This window comes from Labrus bergylta, chromosome 4 (assembly GCF_963930695.1).
Source record: "Labrus bergylta chromosome 4, fLabBer1.1, whole genome shotgun sequence".
NCBI classification, from domain to species: domain Eukaryota; kingdom Metazoa; phylum Chordata; class Actinopteri; order Labriformes; family Labridae; genus Labrus; species Labrus bergylta.
This window is the reverse complement of record NC_089198.1, coordinates 23,703,418-23,725,583: the sequence shown is the minus strand read 5'-3', so window position 1 is coordinate 23,725,583 and position 22,166 is coordinate 23,703,418. Positions and strand designations below refer to the sequence as shown.

Here is a 22,166-nt window from a genome sequence, read left to right as displayed (position 1 = left end):
AGATTTAACCGTACACTTTTTGCAATAATTAAGGATTTTACCACACTTAAATAAAGTATTTGTTTTAACTTTTATAATGCATTTAGTAAAACTAAGAAAATAAATTAAAAAGGCTGGAACTGTAAATAACTGTTGACATATGGACTAATTAAACTGGCTTGTGTTTTACAACGTAAAGAAATTAAATATAACAATATTTTACTTTAGTTGAATTTAAGAGACGAGGGAAGGGTTGACATTGACAATGGTGGTTGTTACGGACTTCTAACTCCAGCAATGGGAATACTAACGTGCTGTAGACTGTATAATAACATATGGTCAATGGTGTTGCCCCAAATGAGGGATAACAAGGACAGCAAGGAGGATTAGAGGACTTCCAGACCATGCTGCATTAATAATGTAAGTTAAAGTGTCATGAGCTGAAAATGAATGAGTTAGCTACGTTAGCTAAAGCTAGCCTCTGTTTCTATGATGAATCTGCTTATCCAATATAATTTGTGCTACACTTGTTTTTGCTCTAAGCTGAAGCTTTTTTGACTTTTTGGTGACTTTTACTTTGAATTTCTTGTGGTATTTTATACTTTCTAAATATTTGAATTGTTTGTTCACATTGTACAGAATTAAGTTTGCTTGCAAATAATAATTAATAATAATATAATAATTAATCTGTTAGGGCAATACAGTGACACCATGACACACATGATACTTGTTTTGCTTGTTGCTACAAAAATATTAGTGTATTTAAATGGTGTCTAAACATACTAAAACATGATGCATTTTAAGAAATACTGCTAATGGGAGCTTGAAGGTGATTTTGTTGACTTTGTTGAGATTTCCCCTGTATCTCAACATTGTGTTAAGTTAAGGTAATTCTTGGTTCCAGCTTCAAATTCAAGGCACAAACATGATAATGGCATCTTATAACTCTAAAAAAAGACAGCAATGAGGAGTATTTATCAGAAAATAAATATTCCTTTAAGTTTTGTCAAGAACAATTTCCAGCTGTCCATTTTATACTGTAAATACCCTATATGCAAAACCACAAAGTCATAAAAGCAACTTTAAGTGCAGAAACATTGCACACTTTGACTGCAGACTTACTACTGCAGAACATTCAGTGCCCAAACATAAAAAATACAACTGACCACAAGTGAGCCATGTTATAAAAGGTCTCATTTATTAATTTATGACACAGCATATTTGTTAATAAAACATCTGCTAAAAATAAGATAAACCTCACTCTTTAGATCCTGTGTTATAAGGGTATGTAATCGTGATCATTTTGAAGCACAAAAGCATCCCTCAGACTTTCTTTGCATAGACTGCACCACCATTAGTCGCTCTCAAACACACATGTCATCTCAACAAGCCCCACACAGTACCAAGCACTTTACTGACCCCATTTAATTTACTATCCTCTAGAGTTTACTTACCCATGGGCCTCTTGTGTTTGGATTCTACTATGTAAATGGAAGGTAAGAGCATGACTAATTACACTAATTGACCTGAACTCTATTTGAAAATGATAGTTAAGTTGTCACTCTGCTGCATATGCAAACTATTTAACAGAGAGTGCAGTTTAAAGGGGCATCTCAAACCTTTAGAGGACATGACGCTACATATTTCTATTCCCTCCTCGTGGTTTGTTTTTTCCTTGTCAATGAAAAAGTATTCTTCATATTTACAAGCTGAAGTCAAAACAGATAAAATATTCCAAACGATACACCATAGTTGATTTTATTCTTCTAAATTGGTCCATATAGTAAATGTTGAAAGGAGCACAAGGTTATGAGCTATCTACCTAGCCATCTCTGGTGCACATCAAATTAACAAATGCAATAATCCCTACAAGTAATCCCTCAAGTAATCGCCATAATTCATCATTCTTTGAGTTCATTTGAATGTCACTGTTTATTTACATAATCAAGTTTGTGAGAAAATGCTATAAACATGATGAGGGTGTTTCTAATCATGTTTGGAGTGCATGGTTTTGTCTGATTGTGGCTGCATGGGTGGTGAAACTGATTATTAAAGTGTCACTCTCATCCGTACAGTCAAAACTACACTTTCATACAGCTTTCCTGTCCAGTACTACAGCAAAGAGTTAGTCTGACATGGGTGTTCAGAATATATAGAGAAAAATATGAGGTCACTGTATAATCGTCCACCTATGCTTCTAGCAATCTTTCGGGTTACTAAATGTTGTGTTGCCATTTCTTTTTAGTTTGAATATAGTGAAAAATAATTTATTTAATACTATTTGACTGTAGTTAAAAATTCCACCTCATGAACACACACCTTGAACTGGAAATATAGAACGCCTCCTCACACTTAGTAACCATAACCAGTGTATAAGATAAGTCTTTGCGGATGTTCAAGTGATTAAACATTTGATGTGGCACAAAAAGGTGAAAAGTCTGCTTTGTTGAAACTCTCTGTTGAAAGTCTTGACTAAAATTTCTTAAAAAGGGACAAGAACTTCACTTTTCTTTGAGATGTGTTGATTATAGGGATGTCTGAGGATCAAGAGAAGAACAAATACACTTAAAAACATTTGCTGATTGGCACCTTTTGTGTCCATAGAGTCTTTTTTGGGAAGTTTCTCAAAGTAGAGGTACTTCCTTAGGTCCACAGTTATTCAAGGAATCTGAAACGTCTTTTGAGATATCAAGTATATAGCTCCAAGAGAGGTGTCTAATTCCACTATGGTATGCAGCTGTCCTCCATAGTGTCATATTTTGAACATTTTCCAGTTCTCCTGTCCACCCATTTAGGCCACAGTCTCGGCTAAGTGCAGCATCCCATCAGAGGGGGTGTGGGTAAAGCGGTGCCTGTCAAGTGGCGTATTTGAGTTTAGGTGTCTGTGAATTACATGAGATAGAAAGAGAATGAAACCCGGTGGTAGTTGCAGTGCCTTGGCTTTCCACAAACATGGGGTCCAGGCACGCAACTTTGGCAGCAAAGAAAGCGTGAATACAATGAAGCACGGCAAAGAGGTTTGAAAACTCCAGCTCCTGAAAGAGAGAGAGAAAAAAAATCGATACTCAAGTCATATATGAGCAATTCATTTTCTTTGACCTTGCTGCTTTTTAAATTCTTGTTGAGTAACTTTCCTCTTGACATCAAGCATTAAATATCCCTCTGCTTTACCTTCGCTTCAATTGATTTGGAGTCTTGGTTTTGGAATAAAAACTTGATCTTGCTTTTTCCATCATCCGACGATCCTTTCAGCTGGGAGAACTTGTATCTCCACAGCACCGCCTGAAATGTAGAAGTAACAGATTTTGTGAGAATGATTTTAAGCTCTGAACCAATACAATGCAACTATGAATCTTTATTTACTTTAATCTAATATGTGAATTCCTTCTTGTGTCATTTTTCTATGAATAAATCATGTCTACGTCCACATGGATCCAGTGAGAAATGGGGCATGTCAGCAGATAGCAGATAGCAGTCCTTCTGAGATATAAAAATGTTATTTTTGCCATTGGGAAATTTAACAAGCCACAGCAATTTCACCTGAAATAGCAGAGCTTCAGTGATTCAATTAGTGTTGAAGTGAATAAACAAAAGCTGCACAGTGAGCCAAACGACAGCCAGCTTCCAGACGGACTCCTCAGGCAGACAGCTGGCCGCCATGAATATGGATCTCTTTGATATATGCTGCAATACTGTACCTGTAATAATTACGCCGACACCAGTCTCATTAATAATTGCTCAAGAAATCATGTTCAACATACCATACATATGACATCTCATTGTGATATGGGAAAGAAACAAATATTAGTCAAAGCTGATATTCTATAGTGTGACAGCCTTTCTACGAGACGTTGTTGCTCATTATAGAGGTGATGACATCACAATCTCTCTCCTGTCAGTCATAAGCACCTCATTTTCGAAAGGTTATTTGAACTTAATGGAAAAAAAGTTAAGAAAAGGTTATTCCGCTTCCTTGTGAGGTTAGCTTCTTACGAGATAATTGTATGATAATGCAGAAGTAGCTAAAGCGTTAGCTTCTATGCAATCCTACACTTTGGACTACCTCATTTTAGAAAGAAATACTGTATGTATATTTTACTCAACTGAAAATATGTTCCAGCTGCAGATACTAATTACTTTACAACTTAGGGTTCATATAAATAAATGCCATTTATAAACTCTTATACATTTCTACAGAAACATTAAAACCTAACATAGTTAGTTTCCATTTCTACTCCATTCAGATACATTAAGTTAAGCAAAATGCATTTAAAATCTAAAATTATTCATTTTTATAAGACACTTACAGTAGCCACTCTCCTCACACTTTTTGTACCAAGAGCTCGTATTCACTTGTATTTGTTCTAAATTTATTTGCAGTGGTTTTTTACTGTTTTGTAAGATTTGTGCAGCACTATGGGCACTTCTACAGAGGTGGGTGTGTATATAATCAGTGTGCACCAGGGGGGAGGGGGGTGTTTTGGTTTTAATCAGAGCAACAGAGCCAGCAGGCGCCATGACTTCTTTTATGCTCTTTCTTGTAAATTAAGCTCAAGCAAATGCTTAATGTCTGCATAGATAATGGATTTCTGATTATGTGTTCTTCACATTTCTTTTGCTCTTGAGGTTTCACAGGTTTCAAAATGTTATCCTTGTTTGATTTTGATTTAGGCCATCTAAAGTAAATCTGAATTGTGACGTGTCACTCAAGGTACATGGTGTACATTTGCATTGTGGTATTACTAATTTTACAGTGTTAAATAATATGAATACTTAGAATAGATCAAACAAGACATTTTCCACTCTCAAGTTATGGTTATATTGGGTTTTTTTTAATTTAATTTCCAATGCATGTAGTTACCTAATCTACTCGATCTTGCGTAAATAATGTTGGCTAGCTGATGATCTCCTTTGTTGTGTGTCTTAAAAGTCATAATTTTACTTCATCAGCTCAATCTTAACCCTAAATCATCCGAGCATTTGTCATCCTTGTTGAATATGTTCAAATTCAGATTTCTTTTAAAATACTTTCCTTAATTCAGGATTTTTTTTTTGTTGATAAAAACATCTCACTCTGTCTTTAGCCAGCAGATTCCAGCTTAACTTGTTCAACAGCGTTTATATGAGCTTCAGTTTCAGATTCAATATTATTCTAACATGTTTTTCTTTTCCATTTCCCAATAGCAGATTTTAATTACAAAGTTATCCTGCCCAGTGAATTGTGTGCGATTTCAGTCTACATATGGATCTTGTTCTGTATACAATACGCTGGCAACATTTTTACCATCCTTGTGGGACATTGCTGCTTCACATTGCAGGAATTAGGGCCAAAATCTTAGAGAACAATATGACAGTGCTTGTGTCCTGCTCATCCACATAATGTGCACCAGCGGAGTTGTCTGCATGGCTCGCAGACTTGGGTAAAGGCCAAAATGTACTGCAGGCTGGAATGAGAGGTTTGTACTGAGGGGGGGAAGCAGCCGTCAAAATAAATGTGCTCATGCTCTCAAAATGCATGCAGTGCAGAATAAGTTAGCAGCAGCAAAAAATAGAATAAGTGAGGCTGAGGAATTGTGATTGATGTCATCTCAGTATGTACAATACAATCGTCTGAAATCTCCCACTGAGAGGATCGTTTTTCCATATTCTTATTGATGATGAAGTCGCACACTCACCTTTGAAGCTGCGTCAAAGCACACAAAGCCCATACTGAAGTCAACTGTAAGTCCCATGAGGTGGCTCTCCATGATACAGGCATATGTTTTACACTGCAGAATATGAGAACAAGATGTTACCACAAGGACAAGACAGGCACTTTTGCTCAGCTGGAAAAGTCATATGAGCATTATCAATCTTTGTACTGAAACAACTGAGCCGGAACAGTGTGCCAGATTAGAATCATCACTATTCCCTGCACATTGTTAAGGCGCAGACCTGTATCCGCTCCACCTCCAGGAAAGTAGCCATCTGAAAAGCCTTTTCCCAGGTCAACAGCTCGCTCTCCAGTTCCACGCTGAAGAACAAGTCCTCCCCCGTCTCTGTCTGGACGCTGAAGCAGTGCTTTCTCTTGTCCAGAAGGTCATTATCCTAAGATAAGACAGTGAGGCTGCCATGCCGATCAGGTACAGATTGGCAGAGTGACACAGAGATAACAAGAAGCAACAGCAATGCAGTTTCTTGAAGCTAAAGCAAGCTTTACTTACTTTGACATCCAGTCAAGACTGATTACTGCGGCTTTAAGAGCATTTGAATTCTTCTTCTGTGTTTGCTCAACACTTACATTAGCTGAACCCCAAAGCCCTGATATTTTTTCATATAGCCTTATGGAACCAATTGGTGCTGTGTAATAGGTATGGCAGTGCAGGTCAGCTTATATCTAATTCAGTACATGAATCTGTATGAATAAGTTTAACAAAATAAGAGTCAAGATAATGAATTGCCTATAGATTCCCATAATCCAAGTGACCGCGAACCTGCAGAAACTGCACAATACAATCTGAACCCTCAGCATCTCAGTGGGAATAAAGGAGAACAAATTCAAATAAATCAGTGATTTATATAGATTAAGTATATTCCCTTTTTTTTCTCTTGGGTGAGGGTTTCTTATCCAAACATAATAAAGTACTGAAATAGACAAGACTGCCTTACCTTTAAGATCTTGCACATTATCTCATAAACAGTAAAGCTTTTCTCTGCCCTGGTCCAGTCCCATGTTGTCACCTGAAAATGTTGCATACATTTTATTTTTGATTTTAAATGTTGTTTTTATCAAGGATGCCCATGCATGTATTTGTACAGTTGGCTTGTTTGACATACTTGAAAAAAAACAACCAGCATTGACAGTTTGCTTAGTTACCTTACTTATTGTTGCTAACACAGCAGATGCAGTTCTTTTTCAAATATGGGTTTTAGAGTTCACACAGAAGAAATCAACAGCAGACTTTAGTTTTGTGCTAGTAACACATTTTTTTGTTGGCTGAAATGAAAGCTACTGATTAGCTTTTACCATAGACTTGATATACATGGACATAGTCTCAGTGATGTCACCAATCTGTATCTGAAGCCACATTTTCTAAGCCTTTTGATGGCATCCGCATATTGCTGTCTCAAATAACTTTCGGTCAACCTGGTAACAGGCAAAGAGCTGAAGCTTAGGCGGGTCTTAAGCCTCCTGACAAACCGCTAACAAGCCCGCATGTCACTCAGGTCATACACACCCTTTATTATGAATAACTCTAAAATCAAAACAAGGAGTTATAAAATAAATTCACTCCCTGTGCTGTGTGTGCGGATAAAGACATGAGACCAAAATAATTATTTTGTACCAGGCTGTAAAAATGTTAATTTCTGCAGTCAAATTAGACATTTTAATATGGGGTGCATATTGGACTTTTTGGAGCCAGCCTCAAGTGGACACTCAATGAACTGCATTTTTTTGCACTTCCCACTGCCATAATTTTCACCACCGGAGGTTGTTGCTTGACTTGAATCAAATGTATTTAGCTAGCGTCAGCGATTGCTAAGAGCAAAACTTTTAAGTCAGTTGTAGTGTGGATACATGTTCTCTAAAAGACATGTAAATGCAGTGCTCGACATTATAACTGGCTCGCTGGCCCGGATGAATGATTGACAGAGTCCGGGCCAGCTGATTGCCCGCTCGGGCCAGTTAAAATACTGCCTGAAAAAAAAAAGAGACTGTAACACGTTCTATATTTCACAGCGCTATCCTGTCATACTGGTGTTTTGTCAGTTATTAATTAAAATACGTTGTGCTAATAACTGCTACAGCATCAATGTATCAAGCGCTCGTGTGCGCGCTAGTGTGTCATAGTTGAAAGGAAGCCGACAGCTTCACTGCTGTCCCTCCCAGGGACAGTAGCGTGAAGTAGCATGCTCGCTACTCTCGAATTGGACGCTCGCACACAGATTTTAGCGCAGGTTTTCTCTAATAAAAAACACATTTGTTGAAACGGTTTTAAAACCATCAGAGCCTGACAAAAGCCGAGCTTCAATCTGCATTCAAAGGGGAAAAAAATCACCAGAAGAGTCGAGAGTGACAGCAGGGCATGACGAAAACAGAACAGAGAAAAGTTTTAGCCACAGTGACAGACAGCTGGAGGAGCTGGAAAGTTAAAGCTAAAGTTAAAGACTAGATCCTGGTAAAGATAAAAGTTATTCACAAAGCATCTCAGCCCTTAAGAGAGCTCGTAAAGTAAAGATCTAAGGATGAAGAGTTTCTCACAGAGAAGAAAGAAGGAGAGATTCCAGCTCTATCACAGTCTCATATTAATATCAGATTAAGTAGACTCTTACAGTTACCAGCATGTTGAATAAACATGAGCTCATAAATATAAAAACAATACAAAATATTTGATATAATTAGAGCTCAATTAAATAAAAGTTGTAATTGAATCTTGCATCAGAATGGTTCAAGATTAAATTGGTGACTGTTATTTTTAGAATGAAAAGTAACATTCCTGGGCCAGCGGTTACAATGGTCGGGCCAGTGATCTTTGAAAACTAGTGGCCCAGAGGTTCCATTGACAAATTTAACTTAATGTCAACCCCTGAAATGAGATTATTTAATTTAGTTTTACATGTTGCCCAGTAGAGCTATAAACCTTTTACAAAAAAATGGCAAACTTAAGTTACTTTTGTAGTTAGTTTAATTAAAGTGAGTTCTAATTCAGGCTTCGTTGGTTTCAATGCTTAGCCTTTTTGAAGAAAATAATAGTTAAGAATTAGGAATGAGATAAATGCTTTGAGCATTGTTTATGAAAACAGTAAACCTATAATAAATACATATGCTGCTACACTGCTGCTGTTACAGGGAAGCTAGTTAAGCCTTTAAGTGATAACGATTCTAGAGTACATTAGTGCAGATAAAAACACTGATATTGTCCTCAAACTTTGATTCTCAGGTTGTTTTTATGCTATACAATGAAATAAAAAAATATACACTATAATTATTTGATGTCTTGCTGAACACATTCCCAGGCAAATTACTTTAGCATGTGGAAAAATCTAAATCCAGTGCTTGTCATTAATACCAACCATTGCTATGCTGTAAGTGGACAACCGCTGTTTGAGGTTTAGCTCACAGTCAAGTATTGATGAATTGCTGTTGGGTTCAAAACTGTCATCTTGCTGCATGAGAAAGAATAAGTCTCATAGGGAACTGTAGTGTTCAGTGATGAAGAGGTTTGTCACATCGTCTGAACAAGCAGGCTGCTATATTACACCATCCACTCTAATTAGCATATTCCATTTATATCAGCATATTCAAGTTGAGCGGGCAATTTCAGTTATCTATCAATCTTTTCTCATCCCCAGTACCATCGACAGCTTATCCCTCTTGTCATAATCACTTAAGTGGCTGGCAGAATGTAAACAGATTTAATGATCATCATCAATCAAGAGGAAGATCAATGCAGCACAAATGATTATGAGTGAGCTGCGTCCTTTTTTTTTCTAACAGGAAAGCATTTTATCCCTCGATAAAACATTAACATCAGATGAAAAATCTCCCGCAGAGTTGAATGACAGCTCAAACACAGAAGTTCAATGGTTAACAGAAGTACGAAACTGAATCTAAACTTACAGGAGGTGCTGAAAACTTGAAGAGTGACGAACCCCTCAAAGCGAGGAACTTTGGTGAATACATTCGGTCCTGAACTGAGTCCTGCTCCTTCTCATCGACCCAGCCCATATAGATAATCTATTGAACAGTGGACAGACAGATGTAAACATGAGGGATGTGGTCTGTAAGAGCAGGGATCTTGGGAGACAGTGGGGATAGATGATATTAAAAAAAGCAAAAATGTGATATTTAGTCAATGTAGGAATATTTCCCTGTGAGTGACTGGCAAATTGTGAAGGGTGTGCACTGCCTCTATAACATCTGGGATTGGCTCCAGCCCCCCCACCCACTACATAGTCCTTATTGGTGATAGATGGATATTGTATTTTTCTCTTAATTCAACTGTTTAAGGCTGTGAAGCCAAGGTATCTAGGATGCTGGCGTTCATATTCATCAGCACGACATTGAAATCAGATTTTGCAGTATTTAACATCCTATATTCCTTCATTTATGTTCTTGGCAGTGCTCAAAGTCAAAATCAGTCTCAGTATAAAAAAGTTGTGCTAATTGTGAAGTTGTTAGCTTACATTCCAAAGCAAATGTCAATCCAGTTTGATCGAAACCACGGCATTAAACTCTTAATATCTAAGGAAGTTTTTGTTTCCCCTGATTTGAAGTTTAATTGTTGCTTATTTAGTCCAGACTACATTTTTGAAATTTGAATCAAAGCTGTCAGGGGATTTTAAAGATAAAGTATGCGTCCAAGTCTGTTTTGGATTCACCAACTGTGGTAGATCTCTACACACAAATGCAATGCGAAAAATCCAGTTTTATCATTCAGCTCTGATGTTCATTGATTTGTAAAATTGCCCACAATGGTCTCGTGAAAACAGAGGTACATGTAGCTAAAACATCATGCAAAATCGTGTTGTTTCCCAATAATTATCGTCATTTTTCCATCCCCTCCATGAAGTCAAACTGTATTAACATTTTGGCTGTTCAGTATTCAGGAAAAAAAAGAGATTAAGCCAGCAGGGAGGTGAAGAGAAAGAAGGCAAAGCGTCAACTTCAAATGCTCTGAGATTTAAGACATCAACTGAATCTCAACATCAGCGCTCATTAAACTCAGGGTGATTGTAGCCCAACTAAAATGTTCGCTTGTTTTTCAGTTTTTTGACTGATGGCAAAACAAGCAAGTGAAAGATTCGGGGCAAGTAGAAACCCAGATAAATATGTAAGAAAAAAGGGAACCCTGCAGTCACATTAGCTCCACATGTTTAGACTGAAAGATGACACGGCCAGTTTAATGACTGAAGTTGTTTTTCTGATCATTTCTCAGCGGACTTTAATGATGCAAAAACTCTGCTTGTGTTGCAATAGTTGGCAAGACATGGACGTGTCCTTTCTCTGACTGACTGACCTGGTTACACTTACCTTTTGATTTTTAAGATTGCCACAAAATACATAAATTAAAGTCAAAGCAAAAAGAAAATGAGGAAAAAAACATCTTACCTGCTGGTTAACTGGGAAGTTCCGGTTAATCTTCTTGACCTGTTAAATTCAACGAGAACATCAATAACTCGTTAAATTGTCTCTTGCTAACAATGACACACTAATTACTGTAGAGTTTATTATCATTGTTTGACCCTGTAGTGAACCAGAGAGCATCCATCAAGGAATGCATAAACTATGAATCCCAGTATCCATGCTAACATGTTAACCACAGCACCAAAGGAATATTGTTGCTTCATTTATTCAATGCCAGCAAATTAGAAAATGAGATAGAGTCATTTTCAACAAAGACCTGGGGCTCTTCTTTAAAAAAAAATCCATTTAAAAGAGTCCATTCTGCGTGTGTGATAATAAAAGCAAATGGAACTACAGAGAGAGCAGTCAGGCTTTAAATTAAAACCTTGTGCTCACGTCACAAGGTATCGCTGGCTCCTAATCCACACCATATCATCAAAATAAATTGTTCTTAGCAAAGAATTCCCAAAATTAGGATGTCTGTACCTGATCCTCTGCAATACAAGTCACAGCTGTTTACGGAGTTTGTTTCAGATGGAGAGAACACAATGTTCTCTCAGTGCAGAGGCTGAGAGGAAAATACCAGATAACTGTCAGGATGTGTGCTGGCTTCAGATTCACGCTGTGGGCAGTGACTGAGGGTCTAACCTAACTTGGACAAGATGTGTGGATCCAGATGAGTTTTTTATATACCCAGTATATACCCAGAACCAAACTACCTTACTCTTCCTAAACTAAAACATACATAAATACTTAAATACTTTATCAAATCCTCTTTTATTAAATAAAATTTGTATTTATACTTTGGTATGACTCAACATCAATTCCATGTTGTCGTAGTAATTGCCAAATTGAACATCAGTAAGGTCCATTAAAACATCTTAAGTGCAGTCCAGTCAAAGGCGATAGGGCTTTAAATCAGAGGAACACTACATGTTAACTTTTGTGTAATTTACAGTCATATATTTTATTGTATAAGGGTTCGAAAGGTGGGGATGAGTGATTATAGTGTAGACCTTCCACAAAGTAAGTGTTTCATAATTGTATGTTTTCAGAGAGAAGCTGATTTCGATTGCCTGAAATTGACATCCAGTTGAGTTACAATGATCTTTATATATATAAAGTTATCATGATGGTTGTTCTGTGTGTGAACTTTCCTCTACTCCTTTACATCAGTGATACAGCTGCAGCTTATTGTAACATGTAAGTACCTCCATCCTCACTCGCATTGCTGTAGAACTATACAGAACTTAATGCACTGCAGACACTCATTTGGTATTCTATCAGATCTGCTATTTGCACTGGATGCACATGTTCATCTTCAATTGTGCAAGATAGTGAAGGACAATAGAAATTTCAAAGCAAACTAGAACATTAAATAAATTATAAATAGCTTATTAAAATGCTTAAAAACAGACATAATTTTACTTAAAGAGGTACATCTCAAAAAACAGATTTAAAAGCATTTCTGCTACAAAGCATTTTCCTGTCATGTGTGCAGCTCTACATATACGCCGCATTTCTGTGGTATTGCACAGGAAATAATGTACAACAATAAATGTATATGATTTTTATTTCATGGTATACTGAACATTCCTTATTTTATCTATTGATTTTTTACTAACACATTTTATATAAGTGGCGCGCACAGAACAGATTTCCTCCAGCATCATCGCTTTGAGAATTGGAGACATTTTTCACCTTCACATTTGACTACCAAAAGCACAGTTTGTATCACAGAGATCCATGAAGAGCTGAGGCTGCTCTGAAAGCAAAAGATGACCCGACTCTGAATAAGATCTTTCATATCCATATATTTTTAGGTGTTTGTGCTTTTTTTTGACAGCTTCTACATCTCATTTGCAAAGTTTCCTGTCTTAAAAAGTGGGGCCCTGTAATTTGCATTTCTTGAAAAAGGTCTCTATTTGAATATTTATTTTGACTTTCAAAAACAGAAAAATTCATAAACACAAGTTCTTCAAATACATTCTCCAGCCTAGAGGTTTATTGTTTGTGTTAAGGTTTTTGTGGGACTGTAGCTGATCCTCAGCATGATTTAACAATCAATAAATCCCATTATTGGTCCCTGAGGGGCAGCCAGCTGTGCAGCAGTAAAATGAAAATGGAAAACGCATACACACACTACAAATAAGTAATACTACAAAGAAATAAGCAAAACACATGTTTTGTCTGAAAGAATGCAAAAAATAGCAATATGAATATCTTTCCATTTAAAATGATATGTCTGCCTTTTGATCCAACACTTTGCGCCATGAGCAAGTTTTCACATGGACTGTGTATCAATGCCTGAATTTTTTCATGATCACTGATCATTAATCCTTCTGAGATGTCCTCTGACTTTTCTTTAAATGCCATTTTGAATTTGAGGGACTGTTGTCCGGATTACCATGAAACCTATATTGGACATTCATGTCTTTCTCATGATCAGTTCTGATTCAGTGATACTTTAAATTTTCATGTAAACCAATTAGAAGGTTGAAATGTCTGTCTGATTAACAATTTAGTCTTTCACTAAATACTTAACAAAAAAATCAAAATACATCACTATTAGCTTCAGCCTTACTTTGTGTTTGGTGCCACATAGCAAATGCCGCTAAACTAAGATGATGAACATGGTAGACGTTATTCCTGATAAACACAATGAGTCATTGTGGGCTTGTTAGCGTTAGCATTAAGCTCAAAGCACCACTGAGCCTAAGTGTTACCTCCCAAAGCCATGGCTGGAACTTGATGTTTCTTTTGATGTTTCAAATTAATTTCTATCACTGAAAGAAAGACAAATTTTAATCAGAAAATGTGCTTTTACTTAGAATTTGGAAAAAACCTTCATCAAGAAGGGACTTGAGAGCGCAAGCCCTCTTGTAAACAGACAGGATAAAAGTACACAAAGGTTTCAGTAATGCATTAGCTTAAGTGTACAAAAAACAAGCACAAGACACGAGGGAAAACATCAATTCAAAGAAAACATGCATTCACACTATGTCAGCCAAAAGAGATTTGAATTGATTTAGAGCGATTAGCTTGTTCAATACAAGCTTGTGCAGATTGTTTCCCAATGCGATGCTGTTCTCTTCTCACTGCTAACAATGACTACCTCCAAACTTTGTCTTTTGTAGTATACCATAATGCATTTAACAGCCAGCATACCCTTCTATTCCTTCAGCAGAAATCTTTGGATCCTTCATGCATCACATTCACACACTTCTCCCCATATGCTCGAGCGAGTAACACACTCTCTACTGTTGATGGCATTCAGGCAGAGAGTGATCAGTGTTATGTTTAATATGCCCCTCACTTAGTCCACTCCAATTAACCAGGGCTCTATTATTACCCGGAGACTCTCACACAGGCAGCCATTGGTCACACACACACACACACACACACACACACACACACACACACACACACACACACACACACACACACACACACACTGAGCCACGGCAATGGACAAAGGATAATTAGAAAAACCCTGTTTTTCCCTACTGCTCACTCTATGTCATATTCATGTCGCGTTAAGAACCAGCAATCACTGTCTGGTTCTATTTTCTGACAGCAGACTGTAGAAATGTAACATGTAGTTTACTGCATTCAAACACACCTTAATGTTTCAAAATGAGACATTCTCTGTAAGGGCATATGAGTCACCGCACATGACGGTGCTTGCTAGCTATATTTCTATTTGCTCCCCCCTGCCGAGCATAAAATCAAATCTCAAAACACAGAAACACACTTTGTTTTTTTTACTGCTGGGAAAATATGCACACAACAAGAAGAAATATACAGCATTGTTGTTGCTGTTTTTCATTTAGCCTCTTGTTATTATTAAATAATATATTATGCTTAATAATAGATAAGTGCATGGGTTTCACTAAAGGCAGTAAATAAAGAACAGCGCAGTTGCTGTTATTGTGACCTTAGGCTCTTAAAAAAAGTGTGTACTCCACTCATAGTGTGAAAAGACATTAGTAGGTGTCTACTTAATGCCGTGACATTTGCAAAGGGACTGTTAGACTATCCACAAATTGAAAAGTCTGTTGTATAAAAGCCCGACCCAATATCTTTCTGGTTTACATAGGGGATTATGAGAGGGGGCAGAGCTAACAAGTGTTATTGTTTCATACTCACATTGTGCTTGGTGAGTCCGGAAATGTTGCCTGCTATTGCCTGAAGCCAGTCCAAGCAGTCTTCAGAAGCGTGAAACTGTATAACTCCACTGCAAACTCCATCCACAGCTATTACCTGGAAAGCATTCTTCCTGAGAGATGCAAAAAAAAAAAAAGAACACAAGGCTATTTTAAATTTCCGGCCTATTAACCATAACTCACGTTCAGTCCCTAATTCTTTTGATCGATCTACAACATTCAAGGAAACCTTTTGTTTCTTTTGATCTCAGTAAGAGATGAAAAACAACTGGCAAGGACCAGAGCATTTCTCTCAATATGTCCTCAAGTTATTCCATTTCATTTTAACCCAGCATGCAAAACTCTAGGCAGATATTTCATTTCCATCCAGACAATTTCAACGCAACTCTTCTCACTCAACTCTGCTGAATAAAAGCCACATTTTCCAAAACAATTCCTTTAAATCTACAACAACTTTGGGGAGACGGAAATAAGCTGTGTACATGAATACACACCTTTTAAGTTGATATGGCAAGCATGCTGGCAAACAAAATGCCTGTTTGTTCTAGCAGTTACTGGAAAACATAATCATGTTAGTGTTCAGCTGATGAACGCAATTAAATATATACCTTCATTTACCTCTGTTTTTGGTCTCTACTAACTCCTGAGAAAGCATCCAGCTCGTCTGTCATTAAATGCTTCACTTTGTTTACAAGCTCATTGCTAACTGCCTGCTAACTGTCTGCTGCTTTTTTGCTGAACAGGTATTGAATAGTGGGTGCTGGGAACTATTTCAGTGAGAACAGATGCCTGCTACATCTGAACATGACTCGAGGACAGCTGTTGGAGGGAAACAAAACTGTCAAATTGTGGTCATGACAGATACAGTATACAAGGGCATTAAATTCATTGTAATGCTTCATGAAGCTGAGAGATGCTGCAGATTCCCTCGATAATCGTCTGTACTTTTTCACTGTTAGCAACCCCTGTCCACTGTCATATTATTTGAGATATTGGTATTATAAAAATATTTGATCGTAGCCCCTCTGAATGCACATTTTTTTTTCTAAGTGTGCATTATAGTCACAATTTCATGACCTAAAAAATAAAGAAACCCATTTTGTTTTACTGACCAAGTTAATCTTCATTTCTTAAAGGCAGAATATGTGATTTTTTGATCCAGCAGATGTCGCCCTTGAGCACCCGCATGAAACAAAAACAACTTGCGCTGCATTGTTGTGTTAGCATGCTAATGCTAGCGATCTTTATTATGCTCGTATCTTCACACTGCATGTAATTTTACCCGAAATGACCGTGTTCTAGAAAACCCAGTTTAGCAGTGAGTACAGTATGTTATTCTTCTTTTCTCTAGTCCCTCAATTAAACAACTTGTATACGCCAGGGGATGAGCTGGCCGGCCGTCCCGGCGATGTAAACAAAGTGAAGATAGGACTCGGAACGCTCAGAAAGCATCACAGACAGCGGGACTCGGGTGTCACAGTCATTACTCACAGAGTTATTTCAGAGGATATACTTGATTTCTGCTACATTTAAGTGTGAAAAATCGCCTTTAAAGGAAGAATGTGCAACACATTACACATAAATACAACAGAAATCGAGTATATCCTGTGTAAATGTCTCTGTGAGTCATGACTGTCTACAATGAGTGAGAAGTATGAGTCCCACCAGCTGGATTACTGTCGGGCTGTGTTTATCATGTTTACATGCAGTCAGCCTTGCGTATAAAAGCTGTTTTAGTCAAGGACTAGAGACAAGAAGAATAACATACTCACTGCTTATGTGGATGTCACGTAAGTGTCTTTAGATCTTTGTCATTCCATTTATGTGCAATGTGAAGCTACAAGTTAACCAAAGTGTGCTAACATTAGCCTGCTAACACAACAATGCAGGCCACAGGCGATTGCAGCTCGAGCAAAAGACAATTTTGTCAACTGCGTGTGCTTAATGATGCTTAATTACAGCGCTATAGAATTGATAACTCCTTCGTGTGATCGTGTGTGGAGAGGGGTTGGAGGTGTGCCGCTGGAAGAGAGCGGAGGCTTCAGAATAGTGGCGGTGCCGCTAAACAGCAGTTTGTTTTGGTTTCATGCTGGTGCTACGGGGGACATCTACTGGATTAAAAAGTCGCACATTCTCCCTTTAAATAAACTGAAGCAATTTCCAAATTCATGGCTATGAACCTAAAAATGACATTCTTATGCAACTTTACAGAGAGTGGACTAAAACAGAGTCAATCAAGATGACCGGTTCTATCATTCACAATGTTCCGATCTAAGAAATGCATTAATAATCATCCTAATGATGTATTACTTCACTAAACCATTTTCTGGAAGGTCTATCCTAAGTCTGATCCACATGCCTATTTTGCTTATTTATTTGGGTGTAAAAGGGATATACTCAATAGCAGAATTTGAACGGATGAAGGCAATCTGCTCCTTTTTGTAGAATTTGGAACGATCCGAGCACTCCTGTCCTGTAGTGCCTTAGAGGGTGATTTGCAGCTCTGCGGCTGAGAACTGCCACCAACCTGAACCTTCCCCACAAGGTCCCACAGCTCACCTACAGGCGTCAGAGCCTGGCATGTACTGCGAGAGACGCGAGTGAAGAAGCGGAATGAGGCGCAGGTCCACCCATCTCTTCTCCCAGCGCAGCCCGGGGGATGTGGGCCAAGACGAGCAGGACAGCGTGTCCTGTAGAAGTGTGAAACACAATTTAGAAAGGCTTGTCGTTTCACACCTTGCACATTTCAACCAGTTGACATGTGAAGAGCTCCAGTCCTGCTTCTGCCACTGCCGCTGCTGCTGTTTTTGCCGCAGGTGCATAGGCAGGCTGAGCGAGCAGGAGCTGCAGGGAAAAGCTGATTCACTCTTGCCTCAAAAGATAAAGATAGAGCATCCAGGTTATCAGCCAGCAGTGACAGTTGCATGGAAACAACTCTGTGGCACCAGGAAATGAGCTACTGCATGTTTACAGATTGACAGTAATAGAATCAGCAAGTCAAAGAAGTATGATGAGAAAAGTACCGTGTTGTTTGGATGGTAGTTCAAGTGCAGGCCGCTATCGCACAAAGGAGAGGAAGTGCCACTACTCTGGTCACTAGGGATGCCTGAAAGTGCACACACAAAAAGCCAATAACATTAAGTAACACTTCCATCTATTTCAAGGTTTCCAACTGTAGTGAATCACCGGTATCAACAAAAAGTGTGTTACTTTGTTCTCCAACAATGTTTGCTCTCTGTGCCAATTTGTATTCAGCCTAGTGGTTGCATGGCCAGTCAACCTGGCCTATATACCTGTATGAAAGGATTTGATAAAAAGCTTTCATGTTTGATGACGGGCTGAAGCGTTCCCATGCAAGAGCAGTCAATTGAACCACAATGAGAAACGTCAATTATTTCAGTCAAGCATCTTAGAGGAGCTTGAGATGTGTCCTTTTCCTTTATTCCTCCCTTCCCTTTAACTGAGCCGCTTATTTTAGTGCTTGTCAAGAGTCCAAAATGTGAAGCGACGGAATTCTTTTTTTTTTTTTTTTTTACTCAAAGTGGCTCTTCAGGCTCGAGTTAATCGTCACCAGGACAACCAATCCTTGACAGAAAATAATACCAGCTATAAATACTCTCACTTAATTACTTTGCCCTGCTGTTGTGGTTGTAATATACTTGAATTAAAGAGGTGTCTTACAAGTGCAGTCCTCACACAGGGGCAGTTTCAGAAAGGCTGGAGTCTTCTTCAGGAAAGAGATGGTAAGAGTCACCTCTTCACCTGCATTTCTTAAAACCTGGACCTGTGAGGTAAAAACGCAGGAAACATTTTCAGAGCAGGAGCTACAAAAAAAAAAAATGTTTTGCAGATAGCTTGCTGTGATAAAACATGGAGTGCAAATGTCTAAGTCAGAATGAAAAAAACAACACAAGAGATTTCCACAGACAGAAGTTATCCTGCTTTCATGCTTATTTTTGCAGTTTTAAAAAGAAAAGGAGGATGAGAAAGAAACATCATGTCAAAAAGATAGAAATCATAAAATGAGACCAGATAAGCTGCTGAGAGTGCTGTTACAATGTATGAAAAAATATGAGATATGAGCTGACAGCTTACCACTTCCTCGTGGCGATAACTTCTAACGTTTATTCCATTTATCTAGAAACAACAGCAGTAAAAGGGTTAGGCTAGACAATACCGCTACTATCATATCACTCCAGCTCTATCTTCAACATGATTAATGAGGCAAGCAACAATAACTGTTACAGCATCTGTGCTGAAGTCTGTAAACAAGCAAATCTCATCCACAGTTGCCATGAATACAGAGTGCCTTTGGCTGGCTTGTAAATGTTGCTTCTGCATCATATGAGCTGAGAGAAATGAGATTGGGGAGACTTTTTTTTCTGGCAGTACTCGAGCAAATAAAGAACCCCGGATGTAGCATTCATACACAGGGATGCATACTTTTTTCTTTTTCTTTTTTTTTTTTTTACAGTTTTGTGGACATGAAGCACATGAATTATTAAAGATACTCTGCGCGTTCTTTTGCAGCAGGATGAGGTGTGTAAACAGGCATAATGTTTTTTTTTTCTTTTGCATTTCACCTGAAGGATGCCGTCTCCAATGAAAAGCAGCCCGGAGAGTTCAGCTGCAAACAGAAAATCACTGCAGTCACTTGAAGAGTAAAATAGGATGAGATGTAAATCTTAACCAGAAATAACTACCTACCTTTTTGTTCCTTTGATATTTTTGAAATCACAACAGGGATTTTATGCTCAGCTCCACCCTGAGGAGACAAATCAAGTTCAATTGAATAAGAAAAGGTTTCACAAACACAGAGTGAGTCAAACGGCACTCAAAAAGACACTGAATTTTCTGTAAGTCCCCCAGCCAGCACTGTTTTCGGAGGGAAACGATCAATAACACTTGTTCAGAGTTAATTTAAAGTATTTGGGAGGAGCAGTCTAATCAGGCTGGGATCTAAATTACCTTGATGCTCAGGCCGAACCCTCCAATAGTCTGCCTCCTGATCGTTACAGTCCTCTCCTGCAAGAGATTCAGTTCAAAAACAAGAAATGAGTTCAGACTGAGGATGAACCTGAGGGAGCTCTTGAATCAAAAGGAAAAGAAGGGAGGAGTTGCTTTGTTCAGTACTAAGATGATTCTGAGGAGGGGGATGGGGGGGGGGGGGGCAGAGGATGGATATCTTTAAGAGAAAACTTTGAATACACATAGACTTTTTTTCTTCTAGTGTGTGCTCATTTTGCCTAGGAATTTAACAGATATCTGTTAAACTTGTATGTTCAGCCCTTGGAGTACAATTTGCATGACTTATGCTTCATCAATTTAGTTCAGGTGATTATAATTTAATTATAGTAGAATAATGTTAATGGGTGGTAATTAGTATAGTATAGTTTCTACCTGCTTCCAGTCTTTGTGTCTTACACTGGGCTAGTAGCCTTCTGAATCACGCTTTCCAACACTTTTCTTAAATGGACATTTTACATTTCTAACTGAGGCACAAAAGTCTGCCTAAGGACTTTCTGACATGCTGAGGTTGAATTGGCATACACACGTCTTCCTCGTCATCCTCTCTGTTATTACTTTTATATGTTTCATACAGAACAAGCACTTCTGTATTTGTCTCTAAAGAGTTAACCTGCTAAATGTTATCCTTATAATAATGCCTGTTTGGGAAAGGTCATAGGACTGGGCTTCAGTGAAGAGTATTTATGAGAAACGGTGAAAAACTCTGTGCACAAGGATCCAGAAGGTGAATTACTTTTTAACAGCTACGTTTGATTTATGAGGTGCAGATTAAAAGACTGACTGACCTTAATTTATTGTGTAGTTCATATTCCTGATATTAACACAGGAGATTTCAGAGTGCAGTGTCAGTATTGAGTAATTGTGAAATGGACTGTGTTACTTACACTTGAATAAAAAGGCTCTCCTGACACGCAGATGACGTCTTGTTCTTGAATTGTCAGAATATCTTTGGCCAAGTGTAGTCGAATATTGAATGGCTCTTCATTACCTTCTTGCATCAAATAAATCCCAGTCTTTGTCTGCGAACAGTCAGAAATATAAAATCATTCATCATGCCACCATGACTAAATCAACTGGCCATGAAATTGAAAATTATTGAGACTACTCAGTGCAGAATGAACATAGAAATCAGGATTCAGAGCTTTAGCTTTGTCAAAAAAAAAAAGTTATTTTCAAATCTTTTCTCACTGTTAATGCAAATGTTGGAGCAGGATTGAATACATAGAATAGAATAGAATAGAATTACTTTATTGATCCCAAACTGGGAAATTGTCAAAATCCCAGTTTGGGATCAATAAAGTAATTCTATTCTATTCTATTCTATACACATAAAAAAAAATGGAACATTTTGATTAAGAGCTGACTTTAAAAAGCAGTGTTTATGTGCTGTGATGATTTTTTTTATGCTCGCTATATGCTTTGTATACATCAAAGCCGAAGTTAAAACATTCATGATTGCATCACATTTACTTTCTCTGCTGCTGATGCTGATGGTGATGATGATGATGATGACAATTAGGAACCTGTGAAATTAAAAGTCTGGAACCAAGCTCGCCCTCTACATTTGAATTTCCACAAGCGGCTGTGAGGACTGCGTCTGCTCCCAATGATCCATTTAAAACATGCTAATCCGCATAAATTTGCATTCCGCGTAGCCCTCCTCCTCCCTGGCTAATTGCGATGCCTGTCTTGTCCTTGACTTAAAAAGGTCTAAATAAAAGAAGCACCTTCACCTGACAAGACTGCTAATAGAAAACAGACGATGATGTCAGCATCCTCGTCATGGGGGATACATCGCCTGTCAGTTAACAACACACTCGCCACGCACTGTTGATGCTCTAAGAGGGAGGTTTCTAAACTGCAGGTCAAACTTGAACCAAAGTCAG

The 22,166-nt window shown here is 38.0% G+C and overlaps 1 protein-coding gene across 2 annotated transcripts in view; it reads right to left on the bottom strand.

Moving 5' to 3' along the window:
• Positions 1-1,155: 1,155 nt before the first annotated feature.
• The window catches only part of sntg1 (syntrophin, gamma 1), a 32,416-nt gene continuing 11,405 nt past the window's right edge, over positions 1,156-22,166 (bottom strand). For both annotated transcript variants that reach the window (XM_065954156.1, XM_020649567.2), the window contains exons 4-19: positions 21,165-21,299; positions 20,221-20,277; positions 19,960-20,017; positions 19,836-19,879; positions 19,348-19,389; positions 18,934-19,036; positions 18,276-18,358; positions 17,812-17,942; positions 15,236-15,365; positions 11,072-11,110; positions 9,581-9,697; positions 6,628-6,699; positions 5,914-6,066; positions 5,655-5,747; positions 3,151-3,261; positions 1,156-3,014 (exon numbers count right to left, since the gene is read on the bottom strand). In XM_065954156.1, the coding sequence (XP_065810228.1) occupies positions 2,835-3,014; positions 3,151-3,261; positions 5,655-5,747; positions 5,914-6,066; positions 6,628-6,699; positions 9,581-9,697; positions 11,072-11,110; positions 15,236-15,365; positions 17,812-17,942; positions 18,276-18,358; positions 18,934-19,036; positions 19,348-19,389; positions 19,836-19,879; positions 19,960-20,017; positions 20,221-20,277; positions 21,165-21,299 (1,548 nt within the window). In that variant the 3' untranslated portion in view covers positions 1,156-2,834. The remainder of the gene's footprint in view (positions 3,015-3,150; positions 3,262-5,654; positions 5,748-5,913; positions 6,067-6,627; positions 6,700-9,580; positions 9,698-11,071; positions 11,111-15,235; positions 15,366-17,811; positions 17,943-18,275; positions 18,359-18,933; positions 19,037-19,347; positions 19,390-19,835; positions 19,880-19,959; positions 20,018-20,220; positions 20,278-21,164; positions 21,300-22,166) is intronic.